Source organism: Centropristis striata, chromosome 17, assembly GCF_030273125.1.
Source record: "Centropristis striata isolate RG_2023a ecotype Rhode Island chromosome 17, C.striata_1.0, whole genome shotgun sequence".
Taxonomy (NCBI): Eukaryota; Metazoa; Chordata; class Actinopteri; order Perciformes; family Serranidae; genus Centropristis; species Centropristis striata.
Window position 1 is genome coordinate 22,162,561 of NC_081533.1, and position 20,746 is coordinate 22,183,306.

Consider the following 20,746-nt stretch of genomic DNA (forward strand, 5'->3'; position numbering starts at 1 on the left):
CCGGGGCTCGACAGTTACTTACAGTCAGCACTGTCTTTTTTTCTGTCCTGTAAAAATGTGAGACATACTACACAAGGCCGATTATTTTCTTTTTCACTGGCTCAACTATTTTCTGTCTCTCTGTCATGTATTCCAGCCTGCGCTCCAACAACATATTTCTTGTCTTTTTCCTCTGTTTAGTTTTAGCTGCGGTTCTACCATCCCTGCTTTCAACCATGACTACAATGCTTCCTCTAGGCCACCGTCTGCCATTCATTCAGCATTTCTTTTCATTCCTTTTTGCACACTCACTTGCTCATACTGCTGCTCAACTGTGTCAGACCCATGTTGTAAGACCAAAACACCCATAATGCTTCAGGCCCGTCTCCCTGTATAGAATGTAATCCGATCCCCCTGGAGGAATGTGGCAAGCCTTGGGGACGGCCAAATCGAGGTACAAATCTGCCGGTCAGCCTGCAGATAGTGTATCTCCAAGTGATTTTAAGCCAGCACTTCGGCAGCAATTGGCAAGAGTCAAATCAATTTAGCATTCCCCCTCCACCAGACCAAATCCATGTTTTTTTTCAATCTCAAACACTTCATAACAGTAACGTTGGCAGACAGTAGTTGTAAGCTGTGTTAAACATTTGTTGAGTACTGTCTGTTTTGGAGACTGCAGTTAAGAGGGCAGGGACTTCTTTTCAGCCTAACAGATGGTGTATATAGTACAGAGCTATGCACCCGCAGTATTAGGCTGCAGCCCTGCATTGGATGTCTTTATAAAACCTATTTGGTTTTGATGAAATAAATAAATGATTATAGTGTGTGTTTTACAATGAGCTGCCAGCATATATAATAATAAAAATAATAATAATACATTTTATTTATGGCCGCCTTTCACATCACTCAAGGCCACCTTACAAACAGAGCAAAAAACACTCGATAAAAACAAAACACAATCCGCTACATAAAAACAAACAACTACATAAAAACAACAAACAGAGCAGAAATTAAGATGGCAAGGCCAAACAGAAAAGGCTAATCTGAACAAGTGAGTCTTGAGCTGTAATTTGAAGGGGGAGAGACGTAATGTCGCGCATGGTTTGTGGGAGAGAGTTCCAGAGACGGGGGGCTGCACGGCTAAAAGCTCTGGACCCCATTGAAGAGAGGCGGGCAGGAGGAGTAGTGAAGAGCATGGAGAAGGAGGATCGGAGGGTCCTGGAGGGTGTGTAGGCGTGAAGGAGATCAGAAAGGTACGGAGGTGCTAGGTGATGAAGAGCTTTGAAAGTAAGAAGAAGTATCTAGAAATCAACGCTGTACTTAACGGATATATGGCCGCTTATGCTTTTGTGTCTCTGTTTGCATTTAGTGAAGGAAATGGTTTTAAAGATGTCAGAGATAAAATCCCATCATCCAATACAACTTTCCTTCATGTTCAGCAGAGCTCAACAATAAGGACTGCCCCACAAGTAAGATGAGGATTAATATTGCCGCTCTTTGACGGTGTATCCAATCAATGATGTTGTCGCTGAAAATGTCTTGGCATCAATATTTTAAACTGATGCATTGATTATAGAATTTGTTTTCTGTTTGTTTTTTTTTGTCATCCTGCAGACATTCCCAACAAACTGTGAAGAAAAGTGGGAATGTCTTTGAAAGTTTACATAAGTATAGAAATTTAAAAAGAGATGAGCTACAGTATCTGGTCTATAAATGTAAAAACATCTGTACAGGGCTTTCCACTTGGACATTGAGTAGCCAGACATTATGGAAAAGTAGCCAGCAAGGGGGGAGAAAAATTTTGCAAAAAGTTTGGTGGCCTCTTGCACATTCTAATGCCACTTTCCATCATATACATTGTAAATATGTCTTATTTAAGGAATCATGTTTTGACAGCTTTCTTGTTAATTCTGTGGTGGACTCTGTTAACACTTTAATATGCTCTTATTGCGCTTGTTGTAGTGATGTTCGTGAACTTGTCTGTGGTGGCAAATTAAACATACTCATAACGGTAATTGTTCGCTAATGTTAGCTCATGGCTACAGAACAGCATATGCAACAGTGTGTTTCGAACAATCCTGAACGGCCTGTGTGGAAAATACATTGCACACACACACACACACACACACACACACACACACACACACACACACACACACACACACACACACACACACACACAGAGGAACTGATACAAACAAATGGGCATTTTTCTCTATCACCATGCTGGAATTAATGTACACGCTGTAGTGAATCGCAAGTGAATCAAAACAATTTTATTAGAATTGAAAATAATACAGCCCAATACAGTAGCCAGCTGCATTTGACTGAGTAGTGGGCTGTTTGGCTGACAGCCGGCGCTTATGGAAAGCTCTGTATGTCTGGACAGCAAAGGCAGTGCAGCAGGCCTTTGACCGCAGCACAGGAGTCTGGCAGTGGAGACTCCCTTCAGGCAGTCAAGCTGTCAAGTGTCCCTTTCTGAGTCCTGCACTTGCTCGCTGACCTGATCCTCAAGGACATGTGACCCCTATAGAAGGCCTGTTTGGCCCTAAGGCATCAGGGGCATGACCTCGGCAGTCCACTACTGCTTGACCCACAGGATCCGGCAGCATGGAGAGTTTTATCGCAGCCCTGACCCTTACTTACACCGCTTATCTTTGATTGGACGCTGACTGCAGAGACGGCTTTCGAATGTGATGCTTTAACTGCCTTTAATCTCGCGGCTGCTAGTAAAGCCTGCACAGATGGTGCCTTCAGCATAATACTCCGATAGTGAATTTTGAAAGTGCTTTTTCTGCAGTATGGAGGTCAGCCTGGTGGCAGAGAAGGATGATTTACTTTACAGTCACTTTTAGCCCAGAAGAGTTGCATAATAGCAGCTACTTCAGGGGTTCCGTCACAGCTTCTCCTGATATATAGAGCTCCTGCAGGGGTCTGGGAATGGCGAGACAAGGAGCGTGTGTGCGTGTGGTTGGTGTGAAGTTATATCGCTTGCTGACTCAGAATTCCTTTGGTCTTTAGAGAAGTAATTCCTTTGTTGCCCTCCCTCCCTCGTATCCTAGCCCTGTGTCGTTTTTTTTTTTTTTGCTTTTCTTTCTTGGCAGTCAGGTTCCCCTGCTGGCAGGAGAACCCACCACACCCGCGCAGTCATGGCCTAGATACAAATATGGGCTTGAGAGGTGGGCGTGGGCAAGGGGGGAAAGGAAGCGATGGCAAAGGAAGGGGACTCTTAGGGGCCTTGTTGTCTTGGCAAGAGGTGGGAGGAGGTGGCTGGCTGCGCCATCCCATTGCCTCACCACCTGTCCCTCACAAAAAGCATAGTCAGTGTGCCAGAAATGAAACTCAACCATGGATCTCTTGGACACAAATATTTGATAGCAGAAAGATGCTTGTTACAATATTAGATCTTAGAATCCCTTGGTACACTTCTGAATGAGAATTTTTGTAGATGTATATGTGTATATTTGTTAGCTTCTAGCTTGCCATTTCTGACCCTCCCTTGTTTTTTTGACACAGCATGGAGGAATGCCATTTCACATAGGCAGTGGGGCTATTCTAGTATGGATGGGAGGGTTTGCCCCAGTTCACAGATCATTGTGATAGTAGAAGGGAGGTATTCACTTTCAAGTCATGCAGGTAACCTCCGCAGCTGACAGGAGTAAGGTACGGGGGTTAATTAATGATGAGGAGTGTTATCTACAGTTCAGGCACAGTTTTTTTGGGTCAGCCTCCAGTCTTGTACACTCCGTTTACCAAGTGTGGGGCTGCAAATATAGACTGGCCTCATCCCCTCTGTATGCGTCTAGTAATTGCATTCTAGAAATGCCAACATCTCTGCTGCCAACGAGCCCTCCTTGGGAGGTGCGATCACGCCTGTTGAGGCATATTATCTCAGAGGCAAGCTGTGAATGAGTACAGAAAACACTGAAGTCAGTTGGAGTTTCTGCAACGTAACAACAGTTTTCTATTGATATGCATAATATATTGTATTGTATTAGATAATACTTTATTAAGTCAGGAGTCATATCATTATTATCCGTCTAGATTTCTAAGTCGTTAGTTGAGATGTGGTAGCACAACTTGGATCAGGGTTTGACCTGTGGTAGGTGTCAGTCATATCATCATACTGTTTATGGTAGGGATCTCTCAATACCAGATATGTAGGAGTCAATACCAATACCAGTGAAGTTCCACGATTCTTGATACCCAATTCAATATCATGATAAGAAGACTACTGTGTACTTCAGTAAGGGCATTGTCAATACTGTAGAATCCTTAATGAATAATTCCTGACATGACAATGACAATGTTCTAATTTCAGCTCAGTGTGACAGTAACTTTGCTCTTTTTCACAGAGGTCAGGGCTTTGTAACATGAAAACATACACATCCAGTGCACAGCTGAGTGAAAGTTGCAGTGACGACTGTGCAATACGCAACTTGTTTGTCTTACTACCTATATTAGCTGGGGGGGGGGGGGGCTGTTCAATGCTGAAAAAAAATGTTTAAATTATTGCAGTACTGTCATGTTTTAGGGATTTTGGCATCATTTCTCATCTCATGGCATTCCTAGTTTAAGGTATTATACGTGGATGTTATACTAGATTTATTCATTTTTTACACAGTGTATTGCTCCATGAACAAGACATAATACTTCTTGATGCTTGCAGCAAATATGTTCTGCCAGCTGAAATTCCCATTCAGTGTTCTCTCCAGAGGGTTTACATGTGTGGATTGAAATATTTAAAAGGGGCTGGAAAAGAAGGAGCCACAATATAGCTCTTGACAGTAGACTGTAGCAGAAAGAAAAATAGATATAACAGGAAAAAAATCTGTTTCAAAACGAATCCCAGGTGCAAAACGTACAACTAATTCACTTATAGAGCTGACTATTTTATGACCAACCAGCATTTCAAAGCAGTTCTGCAAATGTTGCTGCAAAGCTGTCCAGTTTAATTGTGGTAGCACAGCAATATATTTTTACTTCTCTGTCATGGTATCATTATAGTATTGAGTTTCACGTGTTCAACTAAGGAGTCAAGCTTTTGAAGTAAAAATTTTTGGTGTTTTGACAACGACTGCAACCTTAACTGAACTGCAACAGCGGATCTGTGTCGTGTCCAGCCTCCCGTCTGCCTGTCACTACACACTCATAGAACAAGCCACCAACAAGAACGCTTTGTAAAGTGGCTGCCTGCACTCTGGCGAAGCTCTCTAGGGTTAGTGGGGACATATGTTCTCGATAGACCTGTGTCGTCAGTCCTTCCCTATACAAGCGCCAGTTGACAGCATGATGGAGAGTGGTGGAGGACTCGCACAAAGGTGGTTCTGTGCACGTGTCGGGCCAGGTTTTTTGTTCAGACTGGAATCCAAACACACCCACCAATCCCTCCTTAGCTGCCTGACCTTTCTGTTTCCCATCTGAAGCAAAGGTTGAAATTGTAGCCCTGAAGCCCCCGCAGGAAGATGCCACCATCGTGACCAAGACCAGACACATGATAGCACAGATCTTATGATAGCTCAACGCACTTCAGTTTGATTTGTGACAGTTTATAGTTGTGATCAGTTGTCGCATTTGCATTCTGACAGTATTGATTTTTTCTTTTGGTAGAACACTTTGTGCAGTTTCTCAGAACAAAGAGTAGCCAGTTGACCGAGTGAGCTTACATTCTACTCATTGCTTTGCTTTGTATCAGTGTTAGCTGATGGTCATGCTTGAACGGGTGCAATTAAGGATAAATCAGACTAAATAGATGAAATCACAGATCCACTGGTCTGAACAGACAGTCATAAAGCTTTCTCTCTCATTGCTTGTAGACTGCTAATAAGGGTTGGCAAATGCTAAATTGTTGCAGCAAAAACTATTGCACTCCACATTGCCTTTATAGCTGAGTCTGCTTGTTGTGTCAGAGCCCTAAAATGACAAGTGAGGCAATTAGCACTTTGCATTTATGCTGTTTGTCATGATAGCAGTCTTTTAGGCGTAGTACATAACACAGGGGAATATGCAGATAAGTGTGGCTATAAAACTGTCTGTGCCACAGGTTCCATTTGGGGGAATAGCTTGCATACAGCCGAGCATGCACCCATAGCACCCCGTCTTCCAGATCCTTTCAGCCTCCTCCATTGTTCCGTCTCTGCTATGCTCCAAAGCTGATTACAGCGCCTTCTCTAATGAAAGCTAATCCTGTGTCACGGCATTGTGGAGGAGGAGGATGAGGAGGGGGGGGGGGCAGGCCTCAGCACTGCAAAGCTAGCAGGGAATGTCTTCTTCAGGGCCTGTCAGAGTGGCTTTCAGAGGAAATGCCAGAGAGTGTTAACATCTCTGCAAAACCTGGAAACCTGCAAAGTGTTTGACATTGAGATTGATCTTTTTTTGTGCAAATCTGATGGCCATTAACACCTTACACACAGCATTGCCTAAACTTGTAATGTCATTCAATAATTCAATTTAACTATGTCCAGTCCAGCCCTTTTATCATAGCTTCTAACTAGTTGTAACTGACATGTTAAAATTACTTTGACTGTTGTATACCTAAGGTTTTAACTTTTTTTCTCTGGTCTTTTTTTGGTGCCTTTACCTGAATTGAAATTGAAACTTTTTCTTTCTAACACTTTTTATATATCTAGTCTTATTACACAGAGCTATTTATACATCAGCCCAGTTTCTTGAATCAAGCCAGTACACAAAGTTGGGGTGGTCTTTTGAAAAAATGTCTCCAAGCACACAAAGCCAACACTGAAAGTGATACCAATTGCACCAATGTTAACATGCACTTCCATCCTTGAAGCGGTAACTTAAATTTGCCAAAGTCTTCATATTTCTTGGAAAGGTTAGTGTAGTTTTGTTTTGATATGTGTCAGCATATAGACATTATAATGGCATACTGTGTGTCAGTATTAAAAGTTGGATGCACTATAGGTTTTAGGGATTCACCACTTGAGCCACGTAAGTTTCGTGAAAAACGTGATTCACAAACCATGAGCTACGGAATCTTATGTAAAATGTAATTTACTTTTTGTTTGCACACGGGACACGAACCGCATTCTCCTGGGTGAAAGTCGGCCACTTTTTCGTTTGAGGGGAGACCAGTCTGCTTAATACTACCTTTTTGCCTGGAAAGGAATTATAGCTCTTTCATAGTGTCAATATTTAATATTGTTTTCTAGACAGTGGACTGAGTTGACTGTCTGTGGTCAGGGCATGGCTAATAATTTGCTGTAGACTATAAGTTGTGTGAGAACAGTAAATCTTTAGAGACATCCCATCAGTGACTGTGAACCAGAGAGTGGATCGTTTCTGAGATTGACATGTGCTCTTTCCCCAACACACTTTTTTTTTTGTTTTATCCTGACCCTTGATGTATTTTTATTTCATTGACTGATCTTTTCACTCTCCCTGACTGAGCCTTCCCCACTCCAGCTCCAAATCACTGTAGTCATTTGCCAGCCGTGATCCAGGTCCCTGCCGGCCTCTCACTGTGTCATTGATCGGCTGCTACATTGATGGCTCGCCACACGCCCCACCACCCCCCAGAAAACCAATGCAGGGACATCCCTTAGAAAATGCCCATCCTCCCCCCACCGCAGCATCAGCCGCCTACTCCCATCTATCCATCCTTACATACATACATTTATCCATCCCTGCATTCACCCACGCCAGCCTCCCACGCCTCAGTCCTAACCTCACTAATTAATCAGGGACTTAGTCAGAGTAATGTCTGAGCAGCGGTGCATTTTGATCACCTGCTGCTGCTAACGCTTTCTACATCTCTCATCTAAAATCTGTTGAGCCAGCAGCAGGATTAACGTTTGCCTGTCACTCACTCTCACATAGCTGTCGCCTGGATCTCTCACACTCTGCTATGGGCTATTTCCTGTCAGAGCTTGATTGTCTTTGATAACCCAGGCAGCCATGGAAGGATGGATGCAGGTCTTGGGTGTTTTGCTGGCTTGTTTAGTGTTCGACCTGTCTTTCTTAATAATGAGGATCTCTAGATAACTGTCATTGATGGGAACCTCTGTGGAGACAGCCACACATGTTATTGCAGTGAACAGCTGTCATGTCAGATGCACCATCACACTCCTTTTATTTGTGTTCACCACATCCTGCTACTTTTCTAAGCATGTGACAGTGGAATATGTATGATGAGGCTTCTGCTGAGATTTCCAGCCTTGGATCACGTCAGTACAGAATCTAACATGCTGCCGGCGACTCATTTTTAAGCCAATATTTTGATGGATGAAAGATTAAGACTGAGACTCTACATCGCTGTTTCCCTGGCAACCCCTTTTACTCACTTGTATCTAATATCTCTCCTGTTTGTTGATGCAGTGTAAAAAGCTTATACCGCTGCAGCAGATGATGATGGCCAGCAACTCTTTGAAGTACAGTAATAGTCCAGTGGTAGCTTTTAATGAATGTTATGGTCATTAAAGCGACAATTAGTTGATCACAGGCTGTTGACTGAAGTATTGAAAATGTGCAGAAATTTGATATATGTTTTCAACACTTTCAATGTGTACGTGTCAGTACAAACAAATATTTTAGTGCCTCTAATTTGTAGCAAGTATCAGGGGCAACATTCAGAGCATATATGCACACATAAGTGCATAAGAGTAGCTTCATATGTATTTAAAGAAAACAAACTATGTTATTCCACAAAATAAATAGTGGGATGATCACACTTTTTTCATGCAAAGAATAAGTATCGGAAAACAAACTTATACAGCCAAGTAGCACATTAGTTTATTTTTCAATGCATTACACAGCAACATTCATGTTCCATGTAGCCTGAACTCACCAGCAAACAGTGCAAGGAGTGCAGAAACACCATCCAATGTAGCTCCACAACTGTAGAAGCAGAGTGCGCTATTAATCTAAAGGAAATTAATTGAGTAATTTGAAGTCTCAATTTGGTAATTTTAGGGCATGAATTATTAATTACAGGGAGCAAATTAAGTTGTGCAAGAGTACAAATTATTAATTCCAATGAACGATTGATAATTTATGTACAAATGATTAAATGTGTTATCCTTAATACCTGCTGGGCTCTGTAGCATTACTTGTCTTCATGACAGGATATCTTTGATACAGGCCCCCTGAGTCTTTGTTGACAGTTCTGCTCAGTGGCCAAGGGTTCTTTTCCTACCTCTTCCTTTTCTCTCGCTTTCTCTCTGTCTCTGGGAAGATGAGTGCCATTGGCTCTGCTCTCCTTCCTGCATCAACCATAGAGGTAACCACTCCATTCACATACTGCGCAGATATATTCGGCAGACTCTAAAGCACTGAGCTTCAAAGCTGTGCTCTATTAAGCGTTTCGTTCAGGGCTGGCTTCTATCCCTGCTAATGCATGGTAAAGAGGTTCACGCCAATTTATAAATGACCTTTTCACCATCAGCCCTAAAGCCTGCCGTCCTTTTAAATCTCTGGTCTGTCCTCGGTCGCCAGATGGGGGCTTATATGTTCTATAGGTTGACTTCCATTTTAATACATCTTCGTATAACATAATATCTTTGCTGTACAGCATCACATTGCATATACTAGGTTTATGGATTCAGCTGTCCTGTTGAGTCAGTTCAGTAATGGAACCGGCTTGGTAACTCTTACTTTTCTAGAATTATCCAACAGCTTAAACTGTGCCCTCTCCATCCAGACAAGTGGTCATTCAGTTACTAATTACTAAAGGGCTACCTGAAAGAAAAGATTTCATTTTTCACTTCCCATTAAGGCACACAAGATTGCTTTTGTGAATGATACTAAATGTGGAAAAGGACGTATTTTTTTACTCAGGGAAGGGTTTTTTTCAGTGGACTCTTATTAAGAGGAAAATGGTTGGTTTTGTTGGGTTTAATTCCCATTTTATGATTACTTTGCTTAAGACTCATCTTTATATTCACATGTCAGCCTCTCTAATATAATGTTTTAATAATTGAAATATTATAATACCCATTTGTTTTGTGTACTGTTGTTGTCATTCTGCAACTGGAATTTCTATTGTGTTAATTGTATGTAAGGAATGCATTATTTCAACGGACTTGTGAATTATTGATTGACATCTTCTAGGCGTTCTAGATGGGTTGTAGAGCAAGGTGCAGTTGCCAATTTCATACCTGATATGGAAACATCACGCTGGTGTATCCGGTGTGTGAGGTAGATCATACTGCAAATAATTTATTACCCCGCGATATAATGCGTTATATGGTTCAGCTACTGCAGTTCTTTGTTGTCAGCAAAGATAGCCATATCTTTTGCATTATGCATGTCAGGTAATCAGCTTCCGAATGGACTCTGGTGGTGTAATAATGAAGCAATGAAACTGCGACAGATGACATTTGAAGTTGAGGTGCTTCCTGATGTACAGTGTTTCCTACCGCCCACGGAAGCTCATGCATTCTGTTCATCCTGGACTCCTAAACATATCCCACTCTAATTGAATGTCGTTATGTAATTTAATTAACAAACCCTGGCTATCAGTGGAGAGTGACTTGCACACTCTTGGTGCCCTATTGAACACTTGGCAGCCGTCCTCTGTGCATACACCACACGCAGTGGATGCTTCATCACTAAAAGGCTTCCAACTGGATAAAAAAGTCTGAGTGTGATTGAATTTTTTTCATTTCTGGACAGTCAATAGCAGATTCATCTCATGCATATAGTGTAGCTCCATTGTACTTTTATTCTGAAGCATAATTACACATTTGTCGATCTGCGTGGGGGGGGGGGGGGGATTTATTCTTTTTGTATGTTGCCTATTGAAAAAAAATGCTGCATGCCACACCACTTTGATTGTGTCTTACCTCTGGATGGATAACTAAACGACCTGCTGGGCGAAGGCTCAGGGCCCACTGGTCTTCATCTGCAAAGAGATGCTAAACAACCACAAAGAGACACAGAATGACCATAAAGAGATGCAGAATGACCACAAAGTGATGCAGAAAGACCACAAAGACATAAAAACTAACTACAAAGAGACACAGAACGACCATTGAAAGATGAAGAATGACCACAAAAAGCGATGGAACTACCACAAATACATACGAAACAAAGACCAAAAGACCACAAACGGATACAGATTGACCAAAATAAATGCAGAACGACCACAGAGACATGCAGACCACAAAGAGATTAAAAAAAAATAACTACAAAGAGACACATAACGAACATAGAAAGATGCAGAATGACCACAAAGAGATGCAAAACCACCACAAGGGAATACAAAAATGACCACAAATAGACACAGATTGACCACAAAAAGAGATGGAACTACCACAAATACTTAAGAAACAAAGACCAAAAGACACAGAATAACACAACATGTACATATAGACATGCAAAACAACCACAAATGACACGATTTGTCATAGTTTTGTGTCTCTTTCAGTCTATGTGTGTTGCTCCTGTGTAGGAGTTATGGAGGGGCTTTCACATGTCTGTGCCAAGGGGCCTGTTGCGTCATAATCCGTCTTACCTGGCACTCGTATTTATGTACCATTTGATCAGATAGTGAGGTTCCACTTGATTCATTACACAGAGATCTTGCTAGTGCTGCCAGCCACTTACCTTGCCTGAGGACAAAGAGCACAGCACCAGCATTCAAACGGGCAAATGGATCGGGGGAATAAGGACTGCTGTTTTGTACGAGTAAGGAAGTAAAGTCATAGATCAGCATCACGATCAGACACCTCACTGCTTTTGCATAATAACGTCTGACCATTCAGTCAAATTACTTCTGGTATTCTATGCTTCGTATGAACTGACCTTTGTTGCACTGGCACATAGTTCTGGAGTCTTTGTTCTGCCTCAGCTCCCTGTTGGTCATGCTGAGATTTCCACTGGTCATGCTGAGTCTTAAGGGAGGAAAATTGCTGGTGCGGTGGCTTGTCTGGTGGAAGGGGCGGAGGGTTTGTGGTGGGCAGTGACAACCTGAGTCTCGCCCACACTCTGCGAGGGATCCCGCTGCATCATGCACCGTCAGCAACTTCTATCTTGGGGCTCAATTCGGCATCTGATGGAAAGATGCTGTGCATCGCAGGATTTAAGGTTTCTGGCCCTGGAATTGTAAGAATTTATCATAAGTTGTTGCTCTGCTCGCCAAGCAGTCTGCTGAATCTGTACGCTTTTAAAGGAATTCATTTGTTTTATCAATGCCCACTCATTGGCCACAGTCCCAACAGAGCTTGGACAGTGCTGACTTAATACAGAAGCATATATTAGCAGATAGCTTGCTCTTCATGACTGTCTGGGGCAGCACAGCCAATGTTTGCTAGAGGCATTGCTGTGCAGTTGATGACAATAAACTGGCATGTTGAGTTAGTGGAGCTGTATAATGTCAATAAAAGCACTCCTTAAAGTATTTCTGATTTAATATAGAACACAGTGCAGACATGTTTTGCTGTTAGGAAGTAGGTTTTTGCTTTGTATTCTGTATTTTTATTTATAATGTAAGGTGTAGCACTAACAACTCTCAGACAGCTGACAGGGCTAAGAAGGAAGATGATATACAGGAATTGTTGACATCTGTGCTGCCAGTTCAGAATCACAGTTGCACTCCATGTTCTTCACTAAATGAAGCCAGGGGCTGCTCGGTGAGCTCTGCAACAGTCTGTCTCACTTTCTCCAATTAAGCTGATCTGTCCAGCACCATATGACTGCGCATCTCCCGCTGTCTCATTCCTCAGAGAGATCGCATTAGCTCTGAACTACACCAACCTGAACATTTCAAGCTGCCCGTGTTCCCACTGCTTCTCAGCAGTTGCAGATGCACTGCGCTCAGCATTGCAGATTTCTCAAGAATTACACCTGAATGTCTGCTATGCTCTGGGATAATTATTCTCCTCACGAATGTTGCATGAACAGAGTTAGCTGCTGGGGTTGATGATCCAAAGCTTTGTGGGTTCAAGACTCTGCACCAATCCACCAAAGAAGGAAATCATTAAATTATGCTATGAACCTGGCTGACCAACACAAGATACTACACTTTTATTAGATAAACTTTCAAGTTTATTTAACACACCCTGCAGACATTCAGAGGTTTAGTGGTCTAGTAGTCTTTAAACCTCATGGCTGATGGATGGCTTTAATTTGTATCTTGGAAATTACAATGCTAATCTGAGACAAATTACCAGGGTAGGTTAAATCAGACTGCACATTTGTTTTTTTCATCATCTCTGACCCTCTCTCACTCTCTTCTCATTTTTCTCTGAAGCGAGATTCGAGGTTGCAGTGCAATTTCCCGGTTACATAACAGAGGGAACAGAGAAATGGTAAAATTAATGAAGGCAAAAGCGACCGGCTAATGGAGACCATTTTTGAGTCATACTTGGGTTTCAGGCAGATAGCCTCAGGTCAGTTTATGCTCTAACAGCTATCAAGCTACATCTGAGGAGAGATGCAGAGGGTTATTTCAACAATAAACAATTACTGTATGCAAATGTTCTGATAGTGCTGTTTGGGAGGAAAATGGTTGAGATTATGCTATTTATTTATGCCTGTTTTCTGCTTTTATTTCAACGATTAATGACTACAATGACGAAGAAAAATGTTGCCATGAATACTGTGCTTCTTTCTTAGCTTAGGACTTTTTTGAGGGGTAACGCCTTTTTCTTTAGAGTGTAGAACCTACCATTACAATGTGTCACGTAATGTTTTGGCAGAGGTGGGTGTTACTCCTTTTAATAAGAGTGCTGTTAGAAATTCCACAGGGGGAAAGTTCACAGTGTTTCCATTGTCATGACCGTAGGAAATGGAAGGTTGATGTGTTGAAAGGATGCCAGTGTGCCAACAACTACAGCTTTCACATGGGTTATTTCTATTAAAGAATAATGTTATTCTTTTAATGTTTGAATTTTAGGATGTGTTATGATTTGTCACTTCAGTGGGAGCTGGACGATGTGGTCGAAATCCACAGCCACTCAGATGGTACCAACTGCTGCAGTGTTAGTGGGAACACCAGTCTTCTGCAAAAATGATCTCAATCTCATTGGCTACATTAAGATTTACATTAATATACTAATTAGTTAATATGTTATTCAGAATATTACAATATTATGGGTTTCAGCAGGTCATGTAACCAGCATATTCTGTTTGAATATCACACATTGGGACTCTGATTATAGTATTTCCCGAAATTATTCTGGATTTAGGAGGAATCTTTGGACATACAGTATATTCAGTGATTTGGAAAATGCATCTCAATTTTCAGGCAAACACACAGGGACACATGGAAAAATTGTCTCCAGCCATTCCACATGACCATATTTTGACATAATAAACACCATTCCAGTTATCATACTGGAATATGCATGACTAAATACAAATGGGAATATTAGTGGGATATTCATTTTCATTAACTATGTAACCCACTTAGTAGGAATATTTTCTTTTTTATAACAAAAAATATGATTGTTCATAGTCAAAATCAAGTCAGAAGTAAGGTCACTCTCCTGTTGACTTACATTAAAAATGGACTTCAAACATTGCATGCTTCTACCAGCTACTTTTCCACACAGACACATGTTTTTTTTAAGAAAGTGTAAAATAACTTGCTTTAGTCTCATAAAGTTTGTATTCCAGAAGAGCATTGTTGTAGTAGACTGCCTTGGGAATTTACCTGTCATTGCAGTAATGCTTAATTGGCCAACAATGTGGACTAAATTATTCCTCTAAAAAAATACCTTCTCTCCTTATCTGACAGTTAAACACATTTACAATAAGTTTATTATGAAAGCCAGCTCAAATCGATACCAATAATATTTAGTCTCTCATACTGTTGCTCTGAATAATCCAAGGGCACATTCTATTGCAATTTCTTGACCTAGCTTGTCGTTATTCTCTTCAGGGAAGAAAATGCCTCGAAAACAGGTTCATAACAGTTCACACGAGTGTTCACACTGTATGTCTGCAGCCTCTCAGGGGCCAGTGTGGTGTCGTCGTTTAAGTCAAAAGCCCAGAGGCCCTGGCCTCGGGCTAGAGTTGCACAGCAGGTGCTCAGGGGAGGCCGACCTGGGGCCTTGGGTAATTCTATCTCTCTATTTCTGAATGCCCCAGATAACTACTGGAGACATTAGGCTGATATTGTTTTAAAAGATTGTTTTGAGCACATCGAGTATTTATTTGGCTTGAACATAGTTTGCGTTAGGAGCCCATGCTGATCATTTTGGTTTTAAGCATGCAGATGGTGATAGCAGGAAAGGGCAAAAAATAGCTGTTGGCTTAGAGTAATGTTAGAGTTTGTTAAAGTGGATTGTGCATTATATTTTAGAACCAGTGTCGAGAAACGTATCATCAGATCAGTCAAATGGCCTTGTACCCTGGTTATTTAGACTGTTGAAGACATAGTCATGCTGAAAATATTCAGGGTACAAATCTGCAAGTCCAGTCAATCTGCAATTTCAACACACACCTGCTAGAAAGCTTTAAATACTGCAGTTGAGTTCCCAAATATCGTCTGTCTCTAAGCACAGTGTGACACAGATAAAGTACAGTTCTGATTACCTCTGATGTCACCTTTGGGAAGGATGGATGTTAACACAAACACACACACACACACACACACACACACACACACACACACACACTGGCTGAATGCATTAGTCAGACTGCTGTGCTATGTGCAAAGTCTGCAAGTGGACGTTAATTAAGAGCATGTCTTGCTTTTTAGCCACTGAATTAAAAAGTGTTTTGTGCTCTCTGCTGTCAGGAAGAAATATGCTCATCAGGGGGTTTAAAATGGAAATATTCACAGACTAGGCTTTTGTTTTGGCCACTAAAAGCACCTTTAAATAATGGTTTCATTAAAAAAATCTGAAGTTTCTTTTCACCTGTTTGAAGACAGCTGCTAAATGGCACTGACATGAGGTCCATTTTAAAGAATTGCATTGTGGGGTTTCTGTTCTTTTGTCTCAAAACCACGTGTTCCATTTGAAGTCTGTCTAAAGACTCATTGGGCCATTTGCATTAAAATGTTCATCTATTTTTTTTGTGCTGTGATTAAACTGAAAGTTCACCGTTTTAGATTAATATGCGTGGAGACAGGATTCTGGCTTTTGACTGCCTCTGTTGTATCTAAAATTGCTAGAGCACATTAGATTTCTGTGAAAAGCTATCCTTTATAAGCCACTAATTAAATTGACACTAACAGAGATTTGTTGTGGATTCGGTTAGTCTAATTTGCATGATGCCTTTAAAGACTTTCAGAGATAAACATAATTTTACTCTTTTAAATAATCGTGACTGACAAATAATTAAATGCATGTCACAGTGAAGATAATGTCTCTCTTCTTCTGAGCACAAAAAACTGCACATGCTTAAATATAGAAATGGTTACATATTAAACACTGCAAAATAAAGCTTATATGAAAGGCTTTTTATGTTGTTAAAAACATTTTATTCCGTGCTTCATTTTGTCTTTTGCTATGAATATTGCCAAGCAAACTAGAAACTGTGTGGGTCTGTTATAAATATTGAAATCTGAATGACTCACAGATCATAGCAGCAATCTGGTAATTGTCTCAGAGGGTGGGCTGGAAGCATGGGAGTGAACACGAACTCCCTCTCCTGTAGGGAATAGATCCCCTGGAAGGTACAAAGTACCTGCTAATCAAACAGCTTAAATGCCTTTTGCTCAGTGATGTGGAATTAAGTGCGTATCCTCATAAGCCTTTTGTCAATGAAAAGTATATTAAAGCACTGTAAATATGTTATGAAAGCAGCTGTAATCATGCCATTATTTTTATTTTTTTTTACCCTTGCAGCTGTTCCGTTCCCCCCCAGTCACCGGCTGACGGCTAAAGAGGTGTTTGACAGCGATGGGAAGCCCAAAGTGGATGTGCTGAAAGCTCACCTAACCAAGGAAGGTCGCGTGGAGGAATCGGTGGCTCTGAGGCTCATAGGAGAGGGTGCCACGATCTTGCGTGCAGAGAAGAACCTGCTGGACATCGAGGCCCCTGTGACAGGTCGGTTATCACGTTTAGCACATTGTGTTTCTCACAAGAGTAGAGCAATTAAGCACTTAAACAATCTAAAAATACTACTGAAAATCCTTCCTTTTTAATTCATCATTTCTTTCAAAAATACTTACACTGTCCCAGCCTACAAATTGTATTCTACTTCAAAAAGATTGTAAAAAGAGAGATCGACAGATAATTAGATGATTTTAGTTTGATAGGACAGCAGGAGATAGAGGGAGCGACATGCAATAAAGGACTGAGATTCTGAGTCAAAGCCTTTGTAACTTTCAGTGAAAATGAGAAGAATGATTCATTCAAAAATTATCATTCCCTTCATTATCAACATCACAATTGCAATATCAGTCAAATCTCTGCAATTAGACATTTATCTTATTGTTCAGCCCTGTTCCATTGTACTGTCTTTGCTCCAAGGGCTTACGTCTTATTTATTTGATGATTCATTTTAAAGAAAGCAGTGTTTGCATGCTCCAATTCTTCACTATCAAGCCATTTCCTTCTTGTTTGCCGGTCTGTTTTTCTAAAGTCGGCCGTTATTAGGACTGCCAGGGGAATTGAGAGTACATGAGGCCAAATTCCAATCAAAATTGCACATATGCCCAACACATTCTAGTGCATGCTGGGGGAATTGTGGATCACAGGTCGCCAATCAAATCCAGGTGTCCTAAACTAAATCTATTCTGGAAGGAGGTATTTGATGCCCTTAAGGTGGTCTTCCAACAAGATATCCCACAAGATCCAACGGTGGCCCTATTGAGAGTAATACCTGAGAGCCTGGATGGGGAGACCAAAAAGTTCCTCTTGAATATATTACTAACAGCGGCTTTGAAATGCATCACTATCAGATGGTTAAAACCAGATCCTAAAACATACAAAACATGGATTCAAAAAAGCGTGGGACCTCTGTCACATAGAGAAAGTAACATACTTAATGAGACTCCAAAAATACATTTTCATTTGACGATGGAACCCTGTCATGGCCTTGTTGATACAATAACCTCACTGCATGTTGCCTACCTCCATCCCTACCTCAGCCTATAGTGGAAAATTACTACTAACATGTATTAATATGGTACCATTTACTTGTATTTGATTATATGTATTTAAGTATGTGCGTACCTGTGTATACAAATTTAAGTTCTAAATTTATTTAACTAGTGAAGTGTTTTATTCTTTACTAGATTTGTCTTTAATTAACTTAAAATAAGCCATAACTCTTTGGACTACATGTTTAGAGTCATATGAAAACTTAATTTTCTTAATAAAATCAGCCATGTGGCTAGCCAAAGCAATGTTTTTTATTTTAGGAAACACACCGGCTTGGTTCATCCAATTTGCCAAAACTAACAAGCTTGATGACACTACTCAGTTGGCTGCTTCATGCATTAAAACACAGCTCTGACACAGAGAAGCTGAACAGACTTTTGCTGTTTTGATGCTCAGATGACATTCAGAACACCTGCTAACCTTGGTAAGAAAAGAAATATGACTAATTTCTCTCTTTGTACCCGATATATTAACATCTTGCTTCCTGCCTGCTAATTTTTCACAAGATTTATTTATTTATTTCAGTCGAGCACTTATTCAGTCTGAAAAGCACCCTGGAGCTGAAGTCGAGCTCATTCATGCCTGCCTCGCTGAAGGAACATACTGTAGTAGGAGGCTCGCTGATGCATATGCACAGATCCAGTGCATCTATTGTTGCCTTTCTTCCTGGTCAAGTGCCCTGTTCCTCCATTAGACTTTCTGATGAGGCTTCTTTGATGTTGTTGAAATCAGAGGCACAGACCTACTCAAAGGATCTATGGCAACCCATCATTTCCTAATACGAGATCACTCTCAGAACAAAATAGAGTCCAGAGAGGCCTATGCTCATTGTTGGCAGGCATCATACTTACTTAAATTCATGAATGCACGGCCCTCTTTTAAACAAAAGTCTGGGTCTCGTATGTTTACAGAGGCCATTACAATAATAGAATATTTTGTCTGGCTGTTAAAGAGAGTGAAGAGCTGGACAATCACAAGCCTCATTTTCTGCCTCTGTCTTCTCATTTGCAGGCACATGTGCAAGAGATTCACAATAAATCACGTTAAATATATCTATATTTTGGATTATTTTGTCATGTATAAATGCAACTGGCTTTCATAAAGGTTTTTGAGTAATTCGTGTGCATGACAAAGTGCTACTGTGCACGGAATGAGAGGAAAAATCTGCACTACGAACTTAATTTAAACTGAAACCGAGTTGTATTGATGTTCCAGTTTAAAGTAAACACCACTAAATAAGTCCATTTCCACAGTGAAACAGAAGGCCATTTGTAAAGCTTAAACACATATGCACAATAAGAAAAAGCTGTGATCTTTCTCGGAGGCTGTCCTCTCACTGTGGTGGAGAAAAAAAATACCTCTTAAAGTCACAGTGTTTATTATATAAGACGTTAATGTAATTACACTTAAAATGTGCCAACACTGGTTTGAATACAGGGCAGTAGGTATGATGTGAACTAGTGATTTTGACCTCCTATCATGTATTATGGTTTGCTGCCTTAACCTGATAAGTCTGTTTTTGTGTGAAAACATACTCCAAGATGTGCTAAAGTTTTTGTTTAAATTCATAGAAGCTCTGTGACAAACTATCACATGTTCATTTTAGATTTCTGAACAGTTCCAACGATGGTTTGGCCAGTAAACCTCCTTCCTTTGTTGTGTTACATAGAAACAGTGGACAGCTCCTGTTCTGTGTGCAAGCCGAGCATCCTAACTTGTGTGTGTGTGTGTGTGTGTGTGTGTGTGTGCGCGCGCGCGCTTGTGTGTGCTTGTGTGTGTGTGTGTGTGTGTGCGCTTGTGTGTGTGCGTGCGCGCATTTGTGTACACGAGCGCGGCAATGAAGCACTTCTCTCCCTCCCACTCAACACCCCTGTCTCAACCTCTCTCCCACTCAGTAGTCCTTTTCAACAAGGATTTCTCTGCTGCGCGTGCTCGTGATCCTGCTGTGTTTCCCTCTCATGCGTGCTCTCAAACTCACACACTATTCTCTATAAACATTTCTTTGTTTCTCTCTCTACTCCTCTTCCATCTGTCTGCCATGTCCCTCTGTGTCATGCTCTGTGACTGGTTCTCTCTCTCCCTGTTAGCACACCTGCAATTCCAGCATGACACATGGTCAGTAAATTAGTAAGTAAATATTTATCATAGATGTAAAGCACCATGACATGTCAGCTATCGCTCCCTCTCTCTCCCTCTCTCCCCTCTTCTCACATTCACTTCCTGGTTGGGCCAGATGGCAGGTGGGGTTTTCGTAGAGGGAGGGGTGCGTGTGACGAACAGAACTGGCTTAGGCCACTGAGTACAAGCTGCTCCCATGGCCTTCACACACCCATCAATAGAGCTCCTACAGCCACATCACCAGGCAACAGCGAGCTTTTAAACCGTTCATACACCTGTTTGCAGTGCGGGTGCTCAACCCTGTTGGAGCTTCGTCTCTAACGTACTAAAACACAACGTGCTACTTGAGCCAAAAATGCTGTTTTTCCTTGAGATGTTAAGGTAATCAGTAGAATCTGAAACGCTTCCAAGGTTCAGTCTTTGCTGTTTGCATTTCATTATATTCGATATTTCTTCTGAAATTGTGATTTATTCTTAGTGAGGATATTTTAAGACCTTGATTGTAGAATTTCCTTTGTACAAAAGCTCTCACCAAGACCTTGATTAAGATGGCACTTTTATCAGTTTTAATGACAAGTGTGCTTGCTCTTTGCAGCAGTGCAAGACCATTCAACCTTCACAATAAGTTGTTACGC

The 20,746-nt window shown here is 41.2% G+C and overlaps 1 protein-coding gene across 3 annotated transcripts in view; it reads left to right on the forward strand.

Moving 5' to 3' along the window:
* The window catches only part of LOC131989117 (protein phosphatase 3 catalytic subunit alpha), a 74,643-nt gene that overhangs the window by 12,365 nt on the left and 41,532 nt on the right, over positions 1-20,746 (forward strand). For all 3 annotated transcript variants that reach the window (XM_059354290.1, XM_059354291.1, XM_059354292.1), the window contains exon 2: positions 16,734-16,934. In XM_059354290.1, coding sequence (XP_059210273.1) covers positions 16,734-16,934 — 201 coding nt within the window. The remainder of the gene's footprint in view (positions 1-16,733; positions 16,935-20,746) is intronic.